This window comes from Sorex araneus, chromosome 9, assembly GCF_027595985.1.
Source record: "Sorex araneus isolate mSorAra2 chromosome 9, mSorAra2.pri, whole genome shotgun sequence".
NCBI lineage: Eukaryota > Metazoa > Chordata > Mammalia > Eulipotyphla > Soricidae > Sorex > Sorex araneus.
Genome location: NC_073310.1, coordinates 14,179,408 through 14,202,215, shown reverse-complemented (window position 1 = coordinate 14,202,215; position 22,808 = coordinate 14,179,408). Strand labels below are relative to the sequence as shown.

The 22,808-nt window shown below is 55.4% G+C and overlaps 1 protein-coding gene across 1 annotated transcript in view; it reads left to right on the top strand.

The window, feature by feature from the left end:
• Window positions 1-1,934: 1,934 nt before the first annotated feature.
• The window catches only part of SEZ6L (seizure related 6 homolog like), a 66,095-nt gene continuing 45,221 nt past the window's right edge, over window positions 1,935-22,808 (top strand). The window contains 9 exon segments of the mRNA XM_055147111.1: window positions 1,935-2,011; window positions 2,153-2,238; window positions 4,081-4,761; window positions 5,820-5,953; window positions 8,053-8,245; window positions 11,125-11,310; window positions 18,965-19,130; window positions 21,546-21,616; window positions 21,619-21,711. Of these exon segments, the coding sequence (XP_055003086.1) occupies window positions 1,935-2,011; window positions 2,153-2,238; window positions 4,081-4,761; window positions 5,820-5,953; window positions 8,053-8,245; window positions 11,125-11,310; window positions 18,965-19,130; window positions 21,546-21,616; window positions 21,619-21,711 (1,687 nt within the window).

Sequence of the window (22,808 nt, the reverse complement as noted above, 5' to 3'; positions counted from 1 at the left end):
AGAGAGAGAGAGAGAGAGAGACAGAGACAGAGACAGAGACAGAGACAGAGACAGAGAGAGACAGAGAGAGACAGAGACAGAGACAGAGAGACAGAGAGAGAGAGACAGAGACAGAGAGAGAGTCAGAGAGAGAGAGATGAGCCCAGAAGTCTGAGTTTACTCCCCGTGGCCACCCTGAATTGGCGATTAGTGTCTGTCTATCTCCCCTCATCTACAGGAACTGATGTCGGTGGGCCCCACGGGTGACGAATGTGAAGCGGGGAGGAGAAAGACGGTCACTTTCTCCCCATCCACCTCTGTCACCCAGGATCCAGGGTTACTAGGTTCTTGTCTTGCCTCGCAGATAGGAATTTCAGGAGTAGACAAGAAGTGAAATTACAGTTTTTACTGGGAGGTTTTGAAGGTGTGGAGGGAGAGAGAGTAAGTGAGTGAGAGAGAGAGAGAGTGAGTGAGAAAGAGAGAGAGTAACATGCTCGAGAGAACGCGGGCTTCTCCAAGGGCGGAGAGAGTCCCTACACATATCCCAGCAGCATCAGACACGAAAGCATGAAAGCACACATCTCAAGAGGGGAGATTCGGGGGACACATGTGCCTGGGCACCACATGTGCCCGGCCACGTGGGCGCAAGTAGCACACGGGCTAGGGCAGCATATGCGCGCCCTTCCTTTGTTCAAGGTGGCTGTTATAGAGATGTGGCCCCGAGGGTCCGCACACGAGCGGCCCCTCCGTTCCTGAACACCCATGATCCCTAACTACTTTCAGCACCCAGCAGCTTCTTGCAGAAATGCCTCTAGACTGTGAACTAAGCTGTGGCCCCATGCCACCCCGGGAGGGGAAAGGTTTTTCTCTCTCGGCCTTTCCTTTCCCTGGTGGCGTGGCGATTGCCTTCTTATAAGGCCCACTAAACAGAGGTACAAGCTTGCAATGATACGATTTCTGGCAGAAATTTCTCTGTACTTAATTACTAAAATACCAGAAATTCAAACCCAAGCAATCTCATAGGCTCTTGATTCTCAGCAATGTAAAACAAATGATCAAATGATGCCTTTTCGGCAGGTCTGATTGTTGGGGGGAAATTCCGAATAATAATAGTGAGTTTTCTGTTGCAATATGGATGTAATCAAAGTAAAGAGACAGTAAAGTGAAAATCATCAGCCACACAGGTGGGAGGCGGGGGGTGGGGGGTGGGAGGGGGGTATACTGGGGTTCTTGGTGGTGGAACATGTGCACTGGTGAAGGGAGGGGTGTTTGATCATTGTATGACTGAGGCTTAAGCCTGAAAGCTTTGTAACTTTTCACATGGTGATTTAATAAAAAAAAATTTTTTTTAAGTGGCTTTTATAAGGTTTCTCCAACCTGCCCCTACATGGAGCTTCTACCTAGGTCAAAGGCCATTGCTAAGGAGGTTACCAGGGGGGTTGGGAGTGGTGATAATCGTCTTTGAAATTCCTTTCCTGGTCTTTCATTTGTTTCTGCGGGAGCTTCTCCGGGTCTGTTGCTGCAGATAGGTGAGGGTCTTATCAGGTCTGTTTTCCGTATCCACAGTGTGAAACAGCCTTAGAATTTCTGTTGACCTAAGTTTCACTGCTGAGGGCCTTTCCCTGTCTATCTGCCTGCATCAGAGCCACAGCCTGGAGCACCAACTTCCTCTCGGGCTCAGTGGGAGCCAGCAGAGAGAAGAGACCCCATCCCGACAGGCGCCACCGAACTGCACAGCGGCCGGGACAGGCCTGCCCCGCTGGACCCCCAGCCCCAGCCCTCACTCCCTCTGGATTGAAGCCGAGCACTGGTCTACACCTGGCACTCGGGGGCCAGGCATCCTGACCGCTCCCTCGACACTCTCAGTGTCCCCTTTGCCTCCTCTCACCCCACAGTCTGCAGAGATGGTCCCCAGCAATCCATGGACCGGCCGCAAGCGACCTTGAGCATGAGAGATGGGCCAGCCCCGGGCTGGATCCAACCACAAGACATGGGAGCAGTGGTTCCAGTCCACCAGCTGCACGGACCAACGGTCAGGCCCCCCACGCAGGACTGCAAGCCAGCGCTGAGACCCCCAAGCTTCCCTCCTGGGATCAGGGGCAGTTGACGGGAACTGACCCCCGAACAGCTCAACTCTGCCCTCCCAGTCACGCCCACACCGTCTCCTCTCCAGGTGGCACCTCCAGCCTCCCGCCAGGAATGCACACTGGCGGACCATCTGCGTGGTGTGGCCGGAATGCGTGTGGATGCTCGTGGCAGGCATCATCTACAGCGATGGAGCCAGGGCTGCCACTCCAGGGAGGCCAATGAGGCTTTTCCAGAGGCTGTGGAGCTCCATTTCAGCGACAGCGCGGAAGGGCCTGAGGGCCAGGACTGAGTCAATGCCGCCTCTCCGCAGGAAACTGGCACGGGGAGCTCTCAGCCTGAAGACCTTGGTGCCCGGGGTTGAGTCCCTCTCTATCTCAAGACGCTCCTCTGGAACCCTGACGGCAGGAGCTGGCTCCGGGGACAGAGACAGTAACACAAGCCACAGCAGCGGCTGGCAGTAACGGTCACTCCGTGTGTCAGGGAACCGGATGTCCTTGCACACCTGCTCCCATCCACGTGCGCCCTCTGGATGGTGCGAACTCAAGGGAAAGGCCCCGCGTCACCGCGGGTGTTGGGGGGGGCGGGGGCGGGGGAAAGGCAACGCCTTGGCATTGGCAGAGCTGAGTCCCAGCTAAAACTGCTCTGGGCATGCGTGTGCCCGCCGCCCGCCTCCCACACCGCCAACGTCCCCTCTAAGGGCCCACCCTCCGCCTCTGCCGCTGCTCAGCCCGCACCCCCTGTTCCGAACCTGACTTGGGATCCTGAACCCGCGTATCTGCGCGGGTCTCCTCCAGGGCCACGTTTCACAGCCTCTTTGTGGGGTCCCAGGACCTCCGAGCCCTGAGCCGGGCACGCGGCTTGGCCGGAGGCTGCGGTCTGGTCACGGCCCTGGGCGGCCTCACCGTGGATGCCCCTTGGGCAGGGCACCGCCCACCCAGTCACTCACGGTGGTCAGGGGCTGGTCCTCGCTCCCAACGCCGTGGCAGATTGTCCCTCTATCAGCGTCTGTCGCATCCAATAGGGTCTCTTCCGCTCTCCTGTCTGGCCCAGTTGGTCACCCAGACTGTGAGGCGCTTCTGCACTCGGTTTCCGGAGCTGTGGTGCTCCCCGCGGGATGGGGACTACCAGCCCTCGGGCTTGGCGCAGGGCAGAGGAGAGGAAGGAAGGAGGAGGGGAGGGGAGGGTGGAAGGGAAGGAAAGGAGGAAGGAAGAAGGGAGGAGGGGAAGGGAGGGGAGAGCAGGGGAGAGGAAAGCAGAGGAGGGAAGGAAAAGGAAAGGGAGGGGAAAGCAGGGGAAGGGAGGGAGGGAAGCAAAGCAGGAAGGGAGGGGAAAGCAGGGGAGGGGATGGGAGAGCAGGTTAGAGGAGGGCAGGGGAAAGCAGAGGAGTAGAGGGGAGAGGAGAAGAGGGGAAAGCAGGGGAGAGGAAAGCAGAGGAGGGAAGGAAAGGGAAGGGAGGGGAAAGTAGGGGTGAGGATGGGAGAGCAGGTTAGAGGAGAGGAGGGGAGGGGAAAGCAGAGGAGAGGAGAGGAAAGGAGAGGAGAAGAGAGGAGAGGAGGGGAGAGGAGAGGAGAGGAGAAGAGAGGAGAGGAGGGGAGGGGAGAGGAGAGGAGAGGAGAGGAGAGGAGAGGAGAGGAGAGGAGAGGAGAGGAGAGGAGAGGAGAGGAGAGGAGAGGAGAGGAGAGGAGAGGAGAGGAGAGGAGAGGAGGGGAGAGGAGGGGAGGGGAGGGGAGAGGAGGAGAGGGGAAAGCAGAGGAAGGGAGGAGAGGGGAGGGAAGCGAAGCAGAAGGGAAGGGGAAAGCAGGGGAGGAGAGGGGAGAACAGGTTAGAGGAGAGGAGGGAAGGAAAGAGAAAGCAGAGGAGAGGAAGAGAGGAGATGAGAGGGAAAGCAGGGAAGGGGAGGGAAGGGGAAACAGGGAAAGGGAGGGGAGCTGAGGGGTGCGGAAAGCAGGGGAGGGGGGAAGAGGGACTTGGAGGCCCCTCGGTCCACTCTAACTGTCGCCTTTTCCTCGGCAGATGCGCCAGGACTGGAGGGCACCAGCCTCACGGACACTTACCTCCTGCCCCCGGGGGCACTGGTGGGCGGCCTGGTGGGCGGAGAGAGCCCAGAAGACCCCATGAGCACTGCGCCTGCAAGTCCCGCTCAGTCGGGGGAGGAGCTTGCAGAGGCGGAGCTGGAGGGCCCAGCCCCGTCGGCGCCCCGGGCCGCTGCCCCGCCGTCCCCGCCGCCCGCCCAGAGGCAGCGGCCGCTCAAGCTGGGCAACTCGGCCAGGAAGCAGCTGCGGCCCAAGGCCTCCCCGCCGGCCCCCTCGGGGCCCGGCCCCCTCGCCCCCGCCTCCGAGGGGCCCAGACCCCCGAGCGAGGCCCCTGCCGGGGACCCCGGGCGGCCGCCGGCGTCGCGGGAGCCCAGCTGGCCGCGCAGGAGGGCCGGGGCGGCCCCCACCACCCTGGCGCCCCCGCAGATCCCCCCCTTCACGTCGCAGCCCCTCGCGGCGCACACGCTGCCCCAGCGGCCAGGCCCCGGGGAGCCCGTGGGGCCCGAGGAGGCCCCGGACACCGCCCTGGAGGACGCCAGCCCCCTGACCTTACTGGACAAGGGAGAGAACGAGCTGACCGGGTCGGCGTCGGAGGAGAGCCAGGAGACCACCACGACCACCATCATCACCACCACGGTCATCACCACCGAGCAGGCCCCAGGTAGGGCCCGGCCCGCCGTACGCAGCCATGCAAGCCCCCGTGCAGGAGGGGTGGGGAGAAGGGGGTCAGGAGGGTCCCCCCCAACCCTAAGGTACCATCAGCGGAGACCTGATGAGGAGCTACTTCCGGGCCTCAGAGTTCAAACTCCTGATTCAAAGGCAGGATAACTGAGACCCCAGCACCCCAACCTTCTCACCCAGGGCCCGCTGGCAACTCAAGAGGGAGATTTTATTTTATTTATTATTATTATTATTTTTTCTTTTTGGGTCACACCCAGCGATGCACAGGGGTTACTCTGGCTCATGCACTCAGGAATTACTCCTGGCGGTGCTCGGGGGACCATGTGGGATGCTGGGAATCGAACCTGGGTCAGCCACTTGCAAGGCAAACGCCCTCCCCGCTGTGCTATTGCTCCAGCCCCTCAAGAGGGAGATTTTAAATCTTTCCGTGCCAGGGGCCAGAAAGACAGCGAAGCAGAGAGGGTGCTTACCTGGCAACGATCAACCCCGGTTCGATCCCCAGCACCCTATATGCCCCCCCCAAGCACTACGGAGGGTGATCCCTGAGCACAGAGTCAGGAGTCAGCCCTGAGCACAGCGGGGTGTGACCCTCCCACCACCACCACCCCCGCCCCAAATCAGTCGGTCAAATACAAACTAGAGGCTTCCCGTCCGGGAGCAGACCCCCTTCGCTGGTCTTAAGGGCGGCGGTGCGGGCCCAGGAGTTTGGCCAGGCTGCCCACAACTCCCTCCCAGGGCAGGTCCAGCCACGTCAGTTTCAGACACGTGCGGTGAAGTCAGGCTTTGAGTCCCGCCTGCCCTGTGAGCCTGGCCCACTGCCCACCCACTAGGGGAGACCCCCAAGGACGGGCGGGATCACCCCCTGGACTGGAGGGAGGGCCCCAGGCAGCTTGTGACCATCCCAGGCCAGTGAGGGCACTGCTGACTGGGGGTAGAGGGGGAGCACCAGGAAGGGGAGGAAAGGGATGACCTCCTTCACTGGGGGTGGGGGCGGGCAGGGAGAGGGGAGCCCTGTCCTCACTCCAGGCTTCCCTCCAGCTTTCTGCAGCCTGAGCTTCTCGGAGCCCGAAGGCTACATCGACTCCAATGACGCCCCGCCCCTGCCTCTCACCAACTTCCTGGAGTGCACCTACAACGTGACCGTCTACACCGGCTATGGGGTAGAGCTCCAGGTAACCCCAGTGAGGGCCCAAGGCGGGTCTTTTCCAGAGTGTCTAATCAGGCTGGCTGCCCTGGCCCTCGCCAGTTTGGTTCTCTCTTGGGTCTCCCCAGGGCACTTTGGACTGGGCTTTGGTGGATGAATAGGAGTTCCCAATCTGGGAAACAGAAGAAAGGGTTTGACACTATGTGGAGTGTGTTGATAAATTCTGAGCCCTGGTACTCAGAAAAAAAGTTTTCTCATACTCCACTGGGCTGGAGCGATAGCACAGCAGGTAGGGCGTTTGCTTTGCAAGTGGCCGACCCGGGTTCGATTCCTCCGCCCCTCTCGGAAAGACTGGCAAGCTACCGAGAGTATCTCGCCCGCACGGCAGAGCCTGGCAAGCTACCCGTGGCATATTCGATATGCCAAAAACAGTAACAACAGGTCTCCCAGTGGAGACGTTACTGGTGCCCGCTCGAGCAAATCGATGAACAACGGGCCGACAGTGCTACAGTGCATACCCCACTTAATACATGCGTGTGCATATACATGCACACCCTCCCCCCACACACACACACCCCTCCTGTCAGGGAATCTCCACCTGTGAACTGAGAATGGACTAGCAGGAGGCTCTGTGCTCAGAAACCTGGGTGTCCACCCCGCTCTGTGAGGTGACATTGATTTTGGACAGGAGCCGAAGATCTGTCCATCAGCAAAATAGAAATGTGGCTGCTTTACCGAGTTTCAGGGAGGAAAAAAACAAGAGAACACAGGGAAGGCATTTTTCCAGAACCCAGCAGAGAGAGAGAGAGAGAGAGAGAGAGACAGACAGACAGACAGACAGACAGACATAGAACTCAGGGCCTGTTCCCTACGCCCCTCAGCCTCTCCCAGGCTTCCCCAACCGCACTCCTAGCTTTGGCTGTCCTTTCTACGACACACGAGGGACCACGGGCAGGTGACATGCACTATCCCGCCGACGGGCGGGTGGGATGGGCTGTAAAGACCCCCACACGCTGCTGGTGGCAGACCCTTCCGGGGCAAGGCCAGAGGCTGGGAATGTGCCTCTCTCTGGCCAAGAGCCACCAGATGTTTGTCCTAACCAGACCTTTGCTCCTGGAAGGGCTTTCTGGCTTGCTTAGGATTCGGGCAGCACCACGCCCCTCCCAGGCCCCTCCGTGGCACCCACGGCCTCCTCTTAGTTCCGGGGCTTGTGACCCTGAGTAGGTCTGAGTCCGTGTGTATGGAGTTCAAGTAGCGGTGAGCACAGTCCCTCCAACTCGGGCACTGAGTGAGCCCTTTCTCCACCCCATGACAAGGACCCCTGCACCCCCCCCCCCGCCACCAGCGCCCCTCTCTCCACTGCCACCCTCCAGAAGCTTCTTGGCCCAACCCAGCTTCACGCACTCTGCCCCGAAGACTCATTTACCTCAGCTCCCTCAGCCTTCGGGGGCGGGGTAGGGGCACGTGCTCCCATCGGTCATCCAGGTGCTAAATCGGGCCGAGATCACCCCAGAGGAATCACACGAAGACAAGTTGGCGATGCAATAAGCAAAGGGTCTTTATCGGCTGGCTCAAGCTGGGGTCCGAGTCTCATGCAACGCAGCGGAGTCTTGACAAGGACCCCGACTCCAAATCACGAGCAGTTTATATAGGGCTCAGAGTTAAGAGCAGTGTATATACGGGTCTATTTTTAGCACTGGCCTTATTACACCAGTGGTCAGCAGTCAGACGGCAGGTACCAGTCACAGTTGGGGTTTTTTCCAAGAAGGGTGGGCGACCCCTCATGACTGGCCAGATCCAGCTGCCCGGTTTCTTATCTGGGTGAATCACTCAGTTGGGAATTTACCAGAAACTGCAGGTCCTGCCTTGGGGAAACAGAAACTGAGGCCTCCCTGAGACTTAATGGTAGCTGCAGCCTGTCACTGCATCAGTTTTGTCCTCACACAGGGGCCACGAGATGTTCCCAGGTCCCCAGATATGCCCAGGGCTGGGTCTCGAGCCCCACCTGCTGACTTAGGGGGTCCGTCTGTCCGGGGTGCCACTGGTTGGGGGTGCAGATGGGGAGTTCCAGGGGCTGCTGGGCTGCTGGCCTTGTCTCCTGCCCGACTCTTCACCTGCCCCTGCCAGGTGAAGAGTGTGAACCTGTCCGAGGGGGAGCTGCTGTCCATCCGCGCCGTGGACGGCCCCACGCTGACCGTGCTGGCCAACCAGACGCTCCTGGTGGAGGGCCAGGTCATCCGGAGCCCCACCAACACCATCTCCGTCTACTTCCGCACCTTCCAGGAAGACGGTCTGGGCACCTTCCAGCTGCACTACCAGGGTGAGACGGTGCACAGCGGGCGGCTGGCCACCCTCAGTTTCCCTCCAGCACCAGGGACGCTCAAAATGTTTGTCTCAAACACTCCTTTGGCCTAGGGACCTCCTTCTCAGATAAGCGTTTTCCAAAGCATCCACAAATATCTCTGGACACTCAGAGCCAGAGAGGTAGCACAGCTGGGAGAGCGCTTGCCTTGCACGCGTTGGTCCCCAGCATCCCATGTGGTCCCCCAAGCCCTGCCAGGAATGATCCCTGAGTGCAGAGACAGGAGTAAACCTTGAGCATTAGCGATATGGCCCCAAAAAACAAAACAAAACTACGTATATGATATCTAAACATATATCATATAAAAAACGCTTGAAAAGGAAGTCGGTCCTAACGGGATTTCAGTTACCAAAATATTGTGCTTGTTGGTGAAAGGATCATTGACAGCTTCTTTGTTAACTTGTTAAACAATACAGGCTTGGGGCTGGAGCCATAGCACAGTGGGGAGGGCGTTTCCCTTGCCTGTGGCCGACCCAGGTTCGATCCCTGGTATCGTGTAGGGCCCCCCCGAGCACCGCCAGGAGTGATTCCTGAGTGCAGAGCCAGGAGTAACCCCTGAGCATCGCCAGGTGTGACCCAAAGAAACCAAAACAAACTACACCATCTGCCAGCGACTCCCATAATCACTGGGATTTCAAAGCACTGAGAAGTGTGAAAAGCTTTTCAAGCTGTGTATTCCGAGAGGAGAGATCCGGGATTTTCTGGAGGCAGAGTCCTAGGTCCTGCCCATGGTCCCAGTGGAGGAGGGAAAACACGGTCCAGTCCGGGCTGACCTCACAGGAAGCAGACTTTGCAGGGCCGACCCCGCAACTCCAAGGGCCCCAGGGAACAGCTCCCCCATCCCTCTCCCCGTCTCCCACATGTGCCCTTCCTGTCCGCCTGAGTGACCTCTCTGCCTTGCCCTTCCCCTCCCTCCTCGCTTCTTTCTTTGTCCACTCAGCACTTCCTTTTTCCTCCCGGCCCTCCACCTCTCTGCCTCTCTCTCCGCCCCTCTTCCCACCCCCCTCGGCCTCACTTTCCCTCTCCCTTCTCATCCCCACACAACAGTTCCCAGCACCTTCCCCCCTTGACCTTGGGTCGCTTTCCCTGGAAAGGGGGGGTCTCCCTGTGTCCTGGCCCCATCCCAGTCTAGAAAGCTGAATCACCCCCAAACCCCACACATAGGCACATACCTGTCTAGACATCCACACCAGAGTGGCCAGATTTCTGGAAACCCCATCCCTGTGTCAGCTGCCCCCCACTGTGTTTCTGGGTGGCTGCTTAGGGGGTCTCCTGACCATGCTCAGCACCCATCAAGACTTCTGGCTGGGCTTACCATCCCGATAGAAATACTGAACGCCCTGAACAAACACCGTGACCTCTTAGCACCTGTACTACAAACCATAATGCACAAAAGAAAAAGGAGAGAGAGAGAGAGAGAGAGAGAGAGAGAGAGAGAAGGAAAGTGCCTCCCATAGAGGGAGGCTGGGGGTAGGGGGGTGCGGGGGTTGGGGGGGTGGGAAATGCACACTGGTGGAGGGATGGGTGCTGGATCATTGTATGACTGAAATCCAATTGTGAACAGCTTTGTAATGGTCTATCTCACGAATATCCAATAAAAAAATGTTTTTTTAAAGCGATGTGGAGTTCATGCCCGATTCAATCAGCTTAATCAATGGCTGAATGAATAGCAGTACTCCTACATTAAAAAAAAAAAAAGACTTCCCGCTGGGGTCTGCTCGTGCCTGACCTAGTTACCACCAGCATTGCCCTCTCCCATCAAAGATGTTATCGATCATCACCAGGGCTCGGGGCTAGGAAGTACTTAACATCCTCTTGGCAGCTCTGGGATGCTCATAGCCCCTTTCCCCACCCCTGTACAGGGAGTGCTGACCGGTTCCGGATAAGGGGGTGAGGCCCCCTCTCGCCCAGTTCCTCGAGTCCTTAGCTGGACACCACCTTCCCCCTGACCCTGGGTCGCCTCCACGTGTGGGGGTCGGGGCGGAGGGGGCCCGTGTCCAAGCCCCACTGGCCAGGGTCAGAGTGGCTGCCAGGAGGTGCCGTTTCTGAGTCTCTGAGGGATGAAGCCAAGGCTTGTCTTGGGTGGGAGAAGGGGCATCTGTAGGGGAGGGACGTGAGGAAGCATGGAACACAGCCTGGTGGCCTCCTGTCACCAGCGAGGCCGTCAGTCCTGCCTTCCTCTCTGGGGACAGGATGATCCCCGATCCGGGATGTTGCTATCTCATCGGCCGGTTGCCATGTGGTCCAAGCAGACCTCACAACGAGAGGGGGGGGAAGGCATGCTCCACCCCAAACCCACTGCCCGGCCTGCCTTGCATGCGGCCCGCCCTTGGGTTCAGTGCCCGCACTCCAGAGGGTCCCTTGAGCACCGCCAGGAGGGAGCCCCTGAGCACAGAGCCAGGTGTCGCCCCTGAGCATGACCCTGTGTGACCTGAAAGCCCACAACACAACCACACAACCAGTGGGGACCCTGAGTGATAGGACAGCGGGTAGGGTGCTTGTCTTGCATGCGACTGACCCAGATTCGATCCTGGCACCACAGACTGTTCCCGGAGCCCCGCCAGGAGGGACCCCTGAGCACAGAGCCAGGAGTCAGCCCTGGGTACTGCTGGGTGTGTTTCCCCTCCCGCCATCGATGCGGCCCTGAGAGCCTCGGGAGCCTAAGGGAAGAGCAGTCCTGGCTCTCTCCTTGTCACATGATCAGCCGAGCCCCCTCTCCCCCCACCCTCTGCCCCCCCCCAGGCCTCCTCCTCTCTCCCCCGCACCAGCTGTCTCGGGATGTGGGTCCCCTTCCTCGCCCGCCCCTTTCTGACGCTGTGTCCCTTGCGTTTCCCCAGCCTTCATGCTGAGCTGCACCTTTCCCCGCCGGCCCGACTTCGGGGACGTCACCGTGATGGACCTGCACTCGGGCGGGCTGGCCCACTTCCACTGCCACCTGGGCTACGAGCTCCAGGGCGCCAGGACGCTCACGTGCATCAACGCCTCCAGGCCGCACTGGAGCAGCCACGAGCCCGTCTGCTCAGGTACACGCCGGCCCCCACCCCGCCAGCCAGAGAGGGGGCCACAGACGGTCACCCGCACAGGCACTGAGGCCGCGCTTCGTGACAAGGTCTTAGCCCAGGGGGAGAGAGGGAGAGAAGAAAAGAGGGAGAGGGAGAGAGAGAGAGAGAGAGAGAGAGAGAGAGAGAGAGAGAAAGAGAGAGAGAGAGAGAGAGAGAGAGAGAGAGAGAAAGAGAGAGAGCTAGAGAGCTGGCTGGAGCGATAGCACAGTGGGGAGGGTGTTTGCCTTGCACTCGGCCAACCCAGGTTCGATTCCCGGCATCCCATATGGTCCCCCAAGCACCGCCAGGAGGAATTCCTGAGTGCAGAGCCAGAAGTAACCCCTGTGCATCACCAGGTGTGACCCAAAAAGCAAACAGAGAGAGAGAAAGAGAGAGAGAGAGAGAAAGTTTCAAATACAGGCAGCTCCTGGCATCGAAATATTTATCACCTTCATTATGGTTGAATTCACGAAGCATAATCCCCATCTATGCCATTTTGGACATTTTCTGTATTGTAAAACCACAATCACTCCAAAACATCTCCGTCACCCCCAAGTCGCTCCCATGATGACATGCCCCCTCTTCTCTCCCCAGCAGCCAGCTATGGGCAACCACCTGTGTGTTTTCTGTCTCACTGGATTTGCCTGTTGGGGCCATTTTCATCAAAATGAAACCCTGGGGCCCTTAGAGCTGTTTCCTTCACTCGGCTCAGGTTTTCCTAAGGATGTCAGGGTTTGTCCACATGGTAGCAAGTGCCAGAACTTCCTGCCCTTCTCTGGCGGAATCGTTCTCTGGTGTGGGGCATTTTTGTCACAGTCTGGCTGCTCATTCATGGATGGCTGTTACCTTGGATTCTGCTTTGGGTTGTTCCAAATAAGACCGCCGTGACCATCTGCCTGTGAGCCTCGGGGCAGACAGAGGTTTTCATTTCCCTTGGGTGTACGGCCCAGAAGTTGAATCGCTGGATGATACGGTAATTCCGCATCGAACCTTTTTTAAGGTGCTGTCAAACTACTTGCCGCTGAAGCCGCACCATATTTCTTCCCCATGCCTCTAGCTCTGTGTCAGGACTTGCTCCTTTCCCTATTTTTTTCCCCTCTTCATCACAATAGCTGTTGTATTCCGTGTGAAGCAATCTCCCTGTGTGTTTGATTCGGAATTCCCTAAGAGCTGGTCGTCGGAAGCATGGAGCCACTTTCCGTGTCCCCATGGGCCATCTGTTTGTCTTGGAGAAATGTCCATGCAAATCCTTTGAACGTTCTTAAAACAGGGTTGTCTTTTGAGAGCCGGAGAGAACAAAGAGTGAGGCAGGCACTTACCTGGCATGTGGCTGACCCAGGTTCACTCCCCAGCACCCTGTAGAGTCTTCCGGGACCTGCCAGGAGTGAGGAGAAGCATGGGGGAATCCCCGAGCACCCTTGGGTGTGGCCCCATCACCAGACTTTCAGTTGTCTTTTTTCATTGTTGGGTGCTAAGAGTTTTTTACATATTCAGGTACTGAGACCCTTATCAGACACCTGGTTTACCAACATTTTCTCCTGGTCTGTGGGTTGTTTCTTTTCTTTTTTTTTTTTTTTTGTTGTTGTTGTTGTTTGCTTTTTGGGTCACACCTAGCGATGCACAGGGGTTACTCCTGGTTTTGCACTCAGAAATCACCCCTGGCAGTGCTCAGGGGACCATATGGGATGCTGGGAATCGAACCTGGGTCGGCCACATGCAAGGCGAATGCCCTCCCCGCTGTGCTATTGCTCCAGCCCCTGTGGTTTGTTTCTTTACTACTTCACAGCATCCTTTGGTGCCAAGAGCTTTTCACTTCCATCCAGTCTAAAGTGCCCATTTTGTCATGGTGACTGGTGCTTTGGGTGCTACTGCTCCCGTGATTGGACCCCCATGTGTATGTGTGGGAACCATGCCAGGGATGCTGGAAATTCACACAGCAATCCTACGTGATGGGATTCAGTGCCCCCATTTTACAGATGAGGAAACTGAGGCTACTGGCGACTTAAAAAAAAATCACTTGCTCAAAGTCACCGGATAGAAATTCTTGAAGCTGACCAGATATGCCAGTCAGCCAGGACCTTTTCAGCCTGCAGACAGATCTGAGACTTACAGGCTTCAAGACAGAAAAACTCTTCCGACTTGCTCTTCAAGCTTGTGTTCTCCTTGAATGTGTTTCTCGCTTGCTTGTCTGTTTGATTCTCCACTTGTTACCTCTCGCTCAGGAGATGCCTGTGTTCTCTCTCAAGCACGTCCTTTCCTCCCTCTCCCTCTCTCTCTTTTCTCATATTCTAAATAAGTTTCAACAAAAGCGACTTGCTTCAAAGGAAAAAAACTCTTCAGGACACTTGTAGGATTCTTTTTTTTACCCTATTGGTGTATAACTGACATAGAATATCGTGTCCAGGGGTCAGAGCCATAGCACAGCGGGAGGGCGTTTGCTTTGCACACGGCCAAGCTGAGTTCCACCCCCTGCATCCCATAGGGTCCCCCATGCACCGCCAGGAGTAATTTCTGTGTGCAGAGCCAAGAGTAACCTCTGAGCATCGCTGGGTGTGACCCCAAAAAAAAAAAAGAAGAAGAAGAAGAAGAATATCGTGTCCATTTCAAGTGGCCTATGTGGCTCTTTGTGTTATTCAGAGTCTTTCCTGGGCTGGAGTGATAGCACAGTGGGTAGGGCGTTTGCCTTGCACGCGGCTGACCCGGGTTCAAATCCCAGCATCCCATATGGTCCCCTGAGCACCGCCAGGGGTGATTCCTGAGTGCATGAGCCAGGAGTGACCCCTGTGCATTGCTGGGTGTGACCCAAAAAGCAAAAAAACAACAACAACAACAAAAAAAAAAACAGAGTCTTTCCTGTATATGTGACTGTTCAACAAACACCCACTACCCCAGGACCACCAGGTGCATACATGGCGATAAAGCTGCTCCAGACCCAATCCTAGTCCCCAGGAGCCCCTAGTCCAGTGCAGGACGCAGGGGGTAAAGGAGCAAGGAAGTGAGCACGCAGGGTGGTCCCGGATGGCTCTGGAAACCCAGAAGGAAGTGCCCCGAATCCCAGTGCATGAGTGGGCAGAAGAAGTCCCAACTTGAGTCCACACAAGGAAAGGTGTGCGGGGAGATGAGGATGTGAAGGGGACCCAGCCCTGGGCAGGGTAGGTGGGCCCGGACCTGAACATTGAGCAAGGCTGAGTGGAGAGAAAAGCCAAGACTGGTCTTGATACACGAACTGGCGCAGGTCAGAGTTCAGAGGTGGGAAGGGACCCGATGAGTTGGAAGAAGCATTAAGGAAGGTCCATCCTGTGGGACCACAGAGAAGAAGTGTGGGGCGTGAGCCTGGGGGTGTGGTCAGCAGTTACACCAGCCGGTTACTTGGCTTTAGACCAAGAGATTTGGGGATCCGGCAGGAGGCACTGGCAAGGACATCCTCAGTGGGGGTGACCTTTGCCCTCCAAATAACTCTGACCTCTCAGCAGCAAAGAAAGGTGGTTGGGTCGTGGCCGCTATTGTGGCCACATGACCTCATACCTCTTCATTCTCAGCAATGGGAAACAAATTATCAAATGGTTCCTTTCCAGCAGGTCTGACTTTGGAGGGGGGTGGAAACTCCAAACAATAGTAGTGAGTTTTTTGTTGAAATATTGAATGTAATCAAAGTAAAGAGAAAGTAAAGTGAAATTTATCAGCTACACAGGTGGTGTGAGGGGCTGGGGGAGGCGGGAGGGTAGGGGGGAGGTTTACTGTGGTTCTTGGTGGTGGAATATGTGCACTGGTGAAGGGATGGGTGTTCGAGCATTGTGTAACTGAGACTTAAACCTGAAAGCTTTGTAACTTTCCACATGGTGATTCAATAAAAAGAAAAAAAAAGGAAAGGTGGCTGGGGGTGGTCAGAGTACACAGGGTGAGTTAGTCCAGCGAGGACAGCGTGCCGTCCTTCACATGAGGGCAGAGAAGCGGGATTCTTCACACGCGTGCAGGGAGCGAGGTTCGAGAGAAGCCGTAGTTTCCAGGGGCACACCTGATTTCTGGATCCCCCTTCCCTGAGCTCTTCCCCTTACACTCCAAGACGGGGCTGCAGACCAGTGAGTTACTGGAGCTGCACAATACCAAACCCCGTGCCAGCCCACCGCTTGGAAACTTGCTTATTATCATGTCCCTCTCGTGCTGGTGGGTCTGTTAGTGTTTGAGAGGCACCGGGCTGTCCCCCACTGGCCCTGCAGCACATTGGCCAGCCTCATCAATCAAGAGAGCAAAGCCCGAGTTTAAGCTCCAGAATGTCCAATGGGGTGGAGGGGTGGGGTGGGGTGGGAGTGGGGGGCGCATGTCTTAACTGAGCACTGACCATATGCCCCTCTGTGAAACACGTACAAGGAGAATATTAGGAATAATTTAGGAATAACAGGGCATCATTCCCGTTCTCTAAGCATTTAGTCAGTGGAGTTTGAAAAAAGCAACTGACAGCTGATGATTGTGGCAGTATTGTTCCCCCCACGCCCTTTTAGAAATGTCATCTTTTGAGAAGGGGAAACCAAAACCCAGGGGCCAGTTGGTCTCTGCACCTCTCGTGCATTAATGTTTATCTACGTATAAAATCAGAGACAAATTAAGCCTCGATTTGTGCTAAGAAAGATGGATGGGGAGCCACGCGGGCAAACGGAAGCCAAACAGCGTAATCAGCTTAATAGGGCAGGGAAGGGGAGTGGAGAGACATGATGAGCAGAGCTGCCAAACTCAGGTGGCGGGCGCCCCCCCAGCACAGACAGAGAGGGTCCCCGTACCCTCAGGGTTCCCGCGTCCTGCCCGAGGGCGTGAGCCCCAGTCCCTGTCAGGGACTGTGTCTAGCTCTCTAACTACTTCCTTGATGGCTGCCCGTGGTCCTAGACTGAGGGGGGACTTAGCACCATTTTGCAGGGAGTAAATCCAAGGCTCAACGTGCGTTAGTGACTCGTTCGAGATCCACTGCAGAGTTGCGGCGCAGAGTAGCACACTAGGTCCTCATATACATGACGACAGAAAGGCAGCCCAGAGGAAGGAACCATGACACTGAAAGACGACAGTTTCTTCTGGAATGTTCTAGAACTTTCTGGAATATCGATGGAGGGGGATTGATTTCTGGCTGGGCCCACTGTCTGTTGCATTTTTCACATCCTCTCGTTGTTGGTGTGAAAATCCATGTCCCCAGATTCTCTCCCACATCTCGAGACTGTGCAAGTTAGTGTGTTCATTGTTGGGTATTAGCTTTTGTGTGTGAATTGGTGAGTCTCAACTGTCCCAGTCTGAGTAAGTTGCGTGTGCGTGTGTGTGAGAGAGAGAGAGGGGGAAGGTGAGCCTCCGTTCAGAGGCCAGACTGTCTAGAGTCAGTTCCTAACTTGAACTCTGAGTTGGCGTGGGCTAGCTCTCTGGGTACCTTCAAAGCTAAATTGGAAATGTGTGTTGGAAAACGAATGAGTACAAATTATTCCTTAATAGTACAGAATTCTGGTGATATTTTGTCATCAGCAATGTACCAGAAATGTAGCTCTATATCAATTAGCCCATGGCAAGATTTGTTTATCGATACATCCTGGTGCTTCAAGTTGTAGCTTCTAAGAACCTATTGTCCATGTTCGGTGAGAGCTTACTCTCAGAGCTTCTTGAAAGTGTTTACACTGTTAAGTTCCCAGGAAGTGCAGAGCAGGGCAGAAGAATCACGTACTGTTCCTTCCCAGTGCCAGTCCGACTCAGTCACATGGTCCTTCAACAAATACTTAGCTCCAGTTCAAAACTCATCTTCCTGGACTTTTAAAATTTTATGGAAAAGAGTTAATATGTGAGCATAGTTCCCCTCCCAAATAGAAATAAAAGTGTGTAGAAGAGGGGCCGGAGTGATAGTATAGAAGGCAGGGCATTTGCCTTGCATGCAGCAGGCTTGGGTTCGATCCCTAGCATCCCATATGGTCCCCCAAGCACTGCCAGGAGTAATTCCTGAGTGCAGAGCTAGGACTTAACCTCTGAGCATCACCTTGTGTGACCCAAGAAGAAAAAAAAATGTGTAGAAGGTAGAGACAAATCACTTTCCTATTCCTGTTTCAAGTGATCTTGGCAAATAGTTCATTGAAATAGAGATGGTCAAAGTTATAGAATCAGAAACAGCCCCAATGTCCAACGACAGGGGTGTGGACAGAGAAGTCATGCTGTATCAGACATGATGGTGTCCCATGCTGCAGTCAGAGAAGATGGGATCTGGCAGTTTGCTGCGACTTGGGTGAAGCAGGAGGGCATCCCATTAAGGCAGAATAGGTCAGAAGCAAGAAGGCAAGCACCAGGTGATCTCGCCCGGCTGTGGTGTACAGAACAAGGAAACAAGGGAATAGACCATGTCAAGTGATGGCACATCCTTAAGTTACAAAACTGACACTGACCAGCAGTGGAGGAAGGGAGAGAGAATAAAGGAAAAAGTGGGGTTAGAAGTGATTTAAAGACCCTTTGGGGCCAGAGCGATAGATAATACAGCAGGTAGGACATTTGCCTTGCACGTGGCTGACCCAGGTTCTATCCCCAGCATCCCATATGGGTCTCTGGAGCACGACCAGGAGAGATTCCTGAGTGCAGAGCCAGGAGGAACCCCTGAGCATCACCAGGTGTGGCCCAAAAAGTCAAAACCAAAAAGACAAAGGTTTGGGGGGCACAGCATAGTAACTTCATCTATCAAAACCACAGGCACTGATGCCATTTATTGTTGCAACAGTGTCAGGTCACTGTGTCACCTCCACTATAAGAGAAATAGACACAGCAGGCCATTTTCTAACCCAAGATGTCTTGAGCACTTCTCTGTATTCTCAAGCCTTCTTCGAGAACACGCATTTCATGGTTACATGAATAGACGTATTTATTTCCTTCGGCAACTGTGAGTGGACATGCGTGTCACGTCTCATTTCTTGCTCTTAAAAATAACTGATCACGGAGCAACCCTGCTCGTAAACCTTTGTGAAAACCTCCAAAGCCTTTTTTTTCTGCGGATGAAATCCGCAGAGTCTCAATTACGAGGTCAAGAGTGCTTGCACGCACCTTCTAAACTTTTCGCCAAATTATCCTCCCAAAAGGTCAGAGCGCTCCCCATGCTAACTAACCAGTCACAAATGAGACTTCCCCAGCTCCCCGTCACCTTTCCTGGGCCCGGCTTTATTGCTGCTTTTTATCTTGGCCAATTAAGTGGAGGAAAATGGAAGGGAGTTCAGATTTGCATTTTTTTTTTTATTAGGAGTGAGGCTGAATTTTGGTAGTGCTAAGTACTAAATGTTCATTTCTTCCTTTTTGTGAACTCCCGAGTTATGTCCTTCTTGATTGCCTTTTTACGGCTAGGAAACAGGGACACAGCCAGCACTCTGGAAAAATTCTTAAATCGTAATTGTTCACTCCCTCCGGGGGTGCACAGATGGGGAAGGCTGTGCTCATACAAGGACATCCTGGGCACGAAGGTGGGATCCCGGGGGGTTGGTTTGTGCTCTTCTGTTCCCGTCTTATTTCCTTCTGCTACAGGCCAGGGATCAAGGAGAGACAAAATGACAAAATACTCTCTCTCTCCTTCTCTCCTTCTCTCTCTCTCTCTCTCCCTCTCTCTCTCTCTCTACCTCTCTCACGGCCCCCATTCTGGCCCCAGCACCCTGCGGAGGGGTGATCCGCAACGCCACCATTGGCCGCGTCCTGTCTCCGAGTTATTCTGGAAATGCCAACGGGAGTCAGTTCTGTGTGTGGACCATCGAATCTCCGGAAGGCCAGAAGCTACACCTGCATTTTGAGAGATTGGCGCTGCATGAGAAGGACAGGTAGATCTGCTGAGAGCCTCCCCCCTGTCCCCCATGGCCTTCTTCTTCCTGTTAGTCAGATGGAGAGGAGGCAGAGGTGGGCGGGGAGGGGGGTCTTGACCGAGACATCACTCCAGGTCGGCAAGGAAAGGGGAAGCTGTGGGGAGGCAAAGGCTCTTGGAGACCACCAGCTTCGATCCCTTTCATTCACAGATAAGGAAGTGAGGGTGTGCTGAGGGAGGGGTACACGGCACAGGGTGGGGGCAAGAAGGGGTTTAGGTCGCCCACATTGCCCCCTTTGTTCTCCTGAGGGTCCTGTTTTGAACCAAGAGGAGCATCTGTTGAGATCTGCTCTGAGCTCAGCTGTGAGCAAGTCTAGAACATTGGTTCCTGGTCTTAGAGGGGTCAGTGAGGGCCAGGGTGCAAACTTAGGCCTAGGAAAGAAAGAGGGAGAAGTGACCAGGCAAGTCTTGCTTCGAAGCCAGAGCCTGTCTATAAACTCTGTGCCTGCTGCAGCAAATTCAGCATCTTGAAATGTGACCATTCGAAGAGCTTAGGTGGGAATGTTCTAGAATGTCCATAATTCATCGGGGCGGGGGGGCGGGGATAAATGGGGGTGGGGGAGAAATGCCCTTCAAGAAAGCAGCACGGGTAGGGACCAGAGCAATAGTACAGAGGGTAGAGGGTAGGGCATTTGCCTAGCACAGAGGCCAACCCAACTTCAATATCCAGCATTCCATCTGATCCCCTAAGCCCCACCAGGAGTAATTCCTGAGTGCAGAGCCAGGAGTGACCCCTGAGCATCACTGGGTATGACCCAAAAAGCAGAGAGAGAGAGAGAGAGAGAGAGAGAAACAGAGACAGAGACAGAGACATAGAGAGAAAGCATGGTAGAGGTAAAGACAAAGTGTGTAGGAAGAGAGGGAATCAGTAAACTCTGATTTAATATACAAGTGACTAGGGGGTGCCTGGACCCCTATTCTCTGGGGACCCTAGAGATCTGCACCGAGCACAGAGTTGAATGGTCCCAGTAGGAGGGAAGTGAGTAACTGGATTATTTATCCACCCATCGAAGGACGAGGAACGTTCTCGACACCCCCCCCACACACACAACACTCATGCCACCCTCTGAGCGAGCTGGGTAAGGCAGCAGAAATGTGTAAGCAAGACCTCTGTGGGACAGACCCCAAGAGTTTCAGAACCCAGCTGACTTAGAGACAGACTCTAGAGCTTCAAAGCACGACCAGGAACCTCGCAAAGCGGGAACAGGTTCCTTCAGAGCACAGCCGAGCAGTTCCTCCCGCTCTGGCATCCACGGCCATCCCAAGTAGATCAGCATCATCCTGAACAACCTGCAGTGATCATTCACGGCTCTCAGACGGCTGCTGTAGAGCCCAGCCCAAAGCGCAGCTTCTCTGCTGCCTTCTAGACCAAGCTCCCTCCCCAGCCCTGAAGCCTGGGAAAGGGCATTTGCCAAAACCTCACCTCAGTGCAGCCTCCTCTCTCTGGCTCAGGGAACCTCCCCCACCCAAAAAAAAAAATAATAAGTTTATACGAGTTTATAAAGCAAGTTTATGCCACAAAACCAGACGGAGCAGAAAGTGAAAGAAGGCCGACATGGGCCCCTTTTGGAGCCTATTGAAAGCCCTGATGAGGGGCTGGAGCAACAGTACAGTGCGTAGAGCGTTTGTCTTGCACATGGCCGACCCCAGTTCGATCCCTATAGTCCCCCAAGCACCACCTGGGGTGATTCCTGAGTAGAGAAACAAGGGATGAGGTTTCCAGGGGTTCGAGTGATAAGGCAGTGGGCTTTGCCTTGCATACAGCTGAGCCAGGTTTGGTTCCCCGGCATCCATAGGATCTCAAGCCCTGCCAAGGGTGACGCCTGAATGCAGAGCCGGGAGGTAAGCCCTGAGCACCTGCACACAGGTGTGGCCCAAAATACAAACAAAATAGTTTCCAGTAGGTCCACAAGGTAGAACTTTTACACATGCACACACACACACACACACACACACACACACACACACACACACACACACACACACACACACCGAGCTCAGATCAGTCCATAAGGATTCTAGAAGATGCTTTCTAAGAAAGAGGGAACATGGAGCTGGAGCGATAGCAGATCGGGGAGGGCGTTTGCCTTGCACACAGCCAACTCGGGTTTGATTCCCAGCATCCCATAGGGTCCCCCGAGCACCTCCAGGACTGACTCCTGAGTGCATGATCAGGAGTAACCCCTGAGCATTGCCAGATGTGATATCCCCCCAAAAAAAGAAAGAGAGAAAATTCTGAAGGCCCAGCAGTCACCCCTAGCTTTTGCTGGGGAAGGTAGACACGGGTTGGGGGGCTGGTGGGGGTTGCTGAGTCCCAGTCCCAGAGGCCACACTGGGCATGGCCAGGCTGTGACCGCCCCTTTCCCACCACCAGGATGCAGGTCTACAGCGGGCTGACAAACTCCTCGGCCCCCCTCTATGACTCCCTGCGAACCCAGAATGTGCCGTCGAGGGGCTGCTGAGCGAGGGCAGTGCCATCCGCATCGAGTTCACATCCGACCAGGCGCGGGCCACCTCGGCCTTCAACATCCGGTTCGAGGGTGAGGGTCCCTGGGGCCTCCCTCCCTCCTGGGATCCCCAGTGGGCACGGGAGGAAGGAGACGTGGGGGGAGGGTGTGACCGAGGCTCCCTGTGGTTGAAGTGGACCCGGTCGGTGGGTCTGGCTCCCATTTCAGCTGTCAAGAAATAAAGGACTCTGGGGCTAGAGAGATAGTCCAGAGGATAAGGAGGTTTCCCTGCACCGCGGCCGAGGTGGGTCGGATCCCCGCATCCCATAGGGTCCCCCGAGCCCTGCCAGGAGTGATTCCATGAGTGCAGAGCCAGGAGTAACCCCTGAGCAATTGCCAGGCGTGGTCCCAAAGCAAAAAAAAGAAAGGAAAGAAAGAAGGGAGGGAGGAAGGAAGGAAGGAAGGAAGGAAGGAAGGAAGGAAGGAAGGAGGAAGGAAGGAAGGAAGGAAGGAAGGAAGAGAGGGAGGGAAGGAGGGAAGGAGGGAAAGGAGGGAAGGAGAGAGGAAGAAAGGGAGGGAGGGAGGGAGAGGAAGGAAGGAAGAAGGAAGGATGGAAGGAAGGAAGGAAGGAAGGAAGGAAGGAAGGAAGGGAGGGAGGGAGGGAGGAAGAGAGAGGGAGGGAAGGAGGAAGGAAGGAAGGAAGGACGGAAGGAAGGAAGGAAGGAAGGAAGGAAGGAAGGAAGGAAGGAAGGAAGGAAGGAGAGAGGGAGGAAGGAGGGAAGGAGGGAAGGAGGGAGGAAGAAAGGGAGGGAGGAAGGAAGGAAGGAAGGAAGGGAGGGAGGAAGGAAGGAAGGAAGGAAGGAAGGGAGGGAGGGAGGGAGGGAGGGAGGGAGGGAGGAAGAGAGAGGGAGGGAAGGAGGAAGGAAGGAAGGACGGAAGGAAGGAAGGAAGGAAGGAAGGAAGGAAGGAAGGAAGGAAGGGAGGGAGGGAGGGAGGGAGGGAGGGAGGGAGAAGGAAGGAAGGAAGGAAGGAAGGAAGGAAGGAAGGAAGGAAGGAAGAGAGGGAGGGAAGGAGGGAAGGAAGGGAAGGAGGGAGGAAGAAAGGGAGGAAGGAAGGAAGGAAGGAAGGAAGGAAGGAAGGAAGGAAGGAAGGAAGGAAGGAAGGAAGGAAGGAAGGAAGGAAGGAAGGAA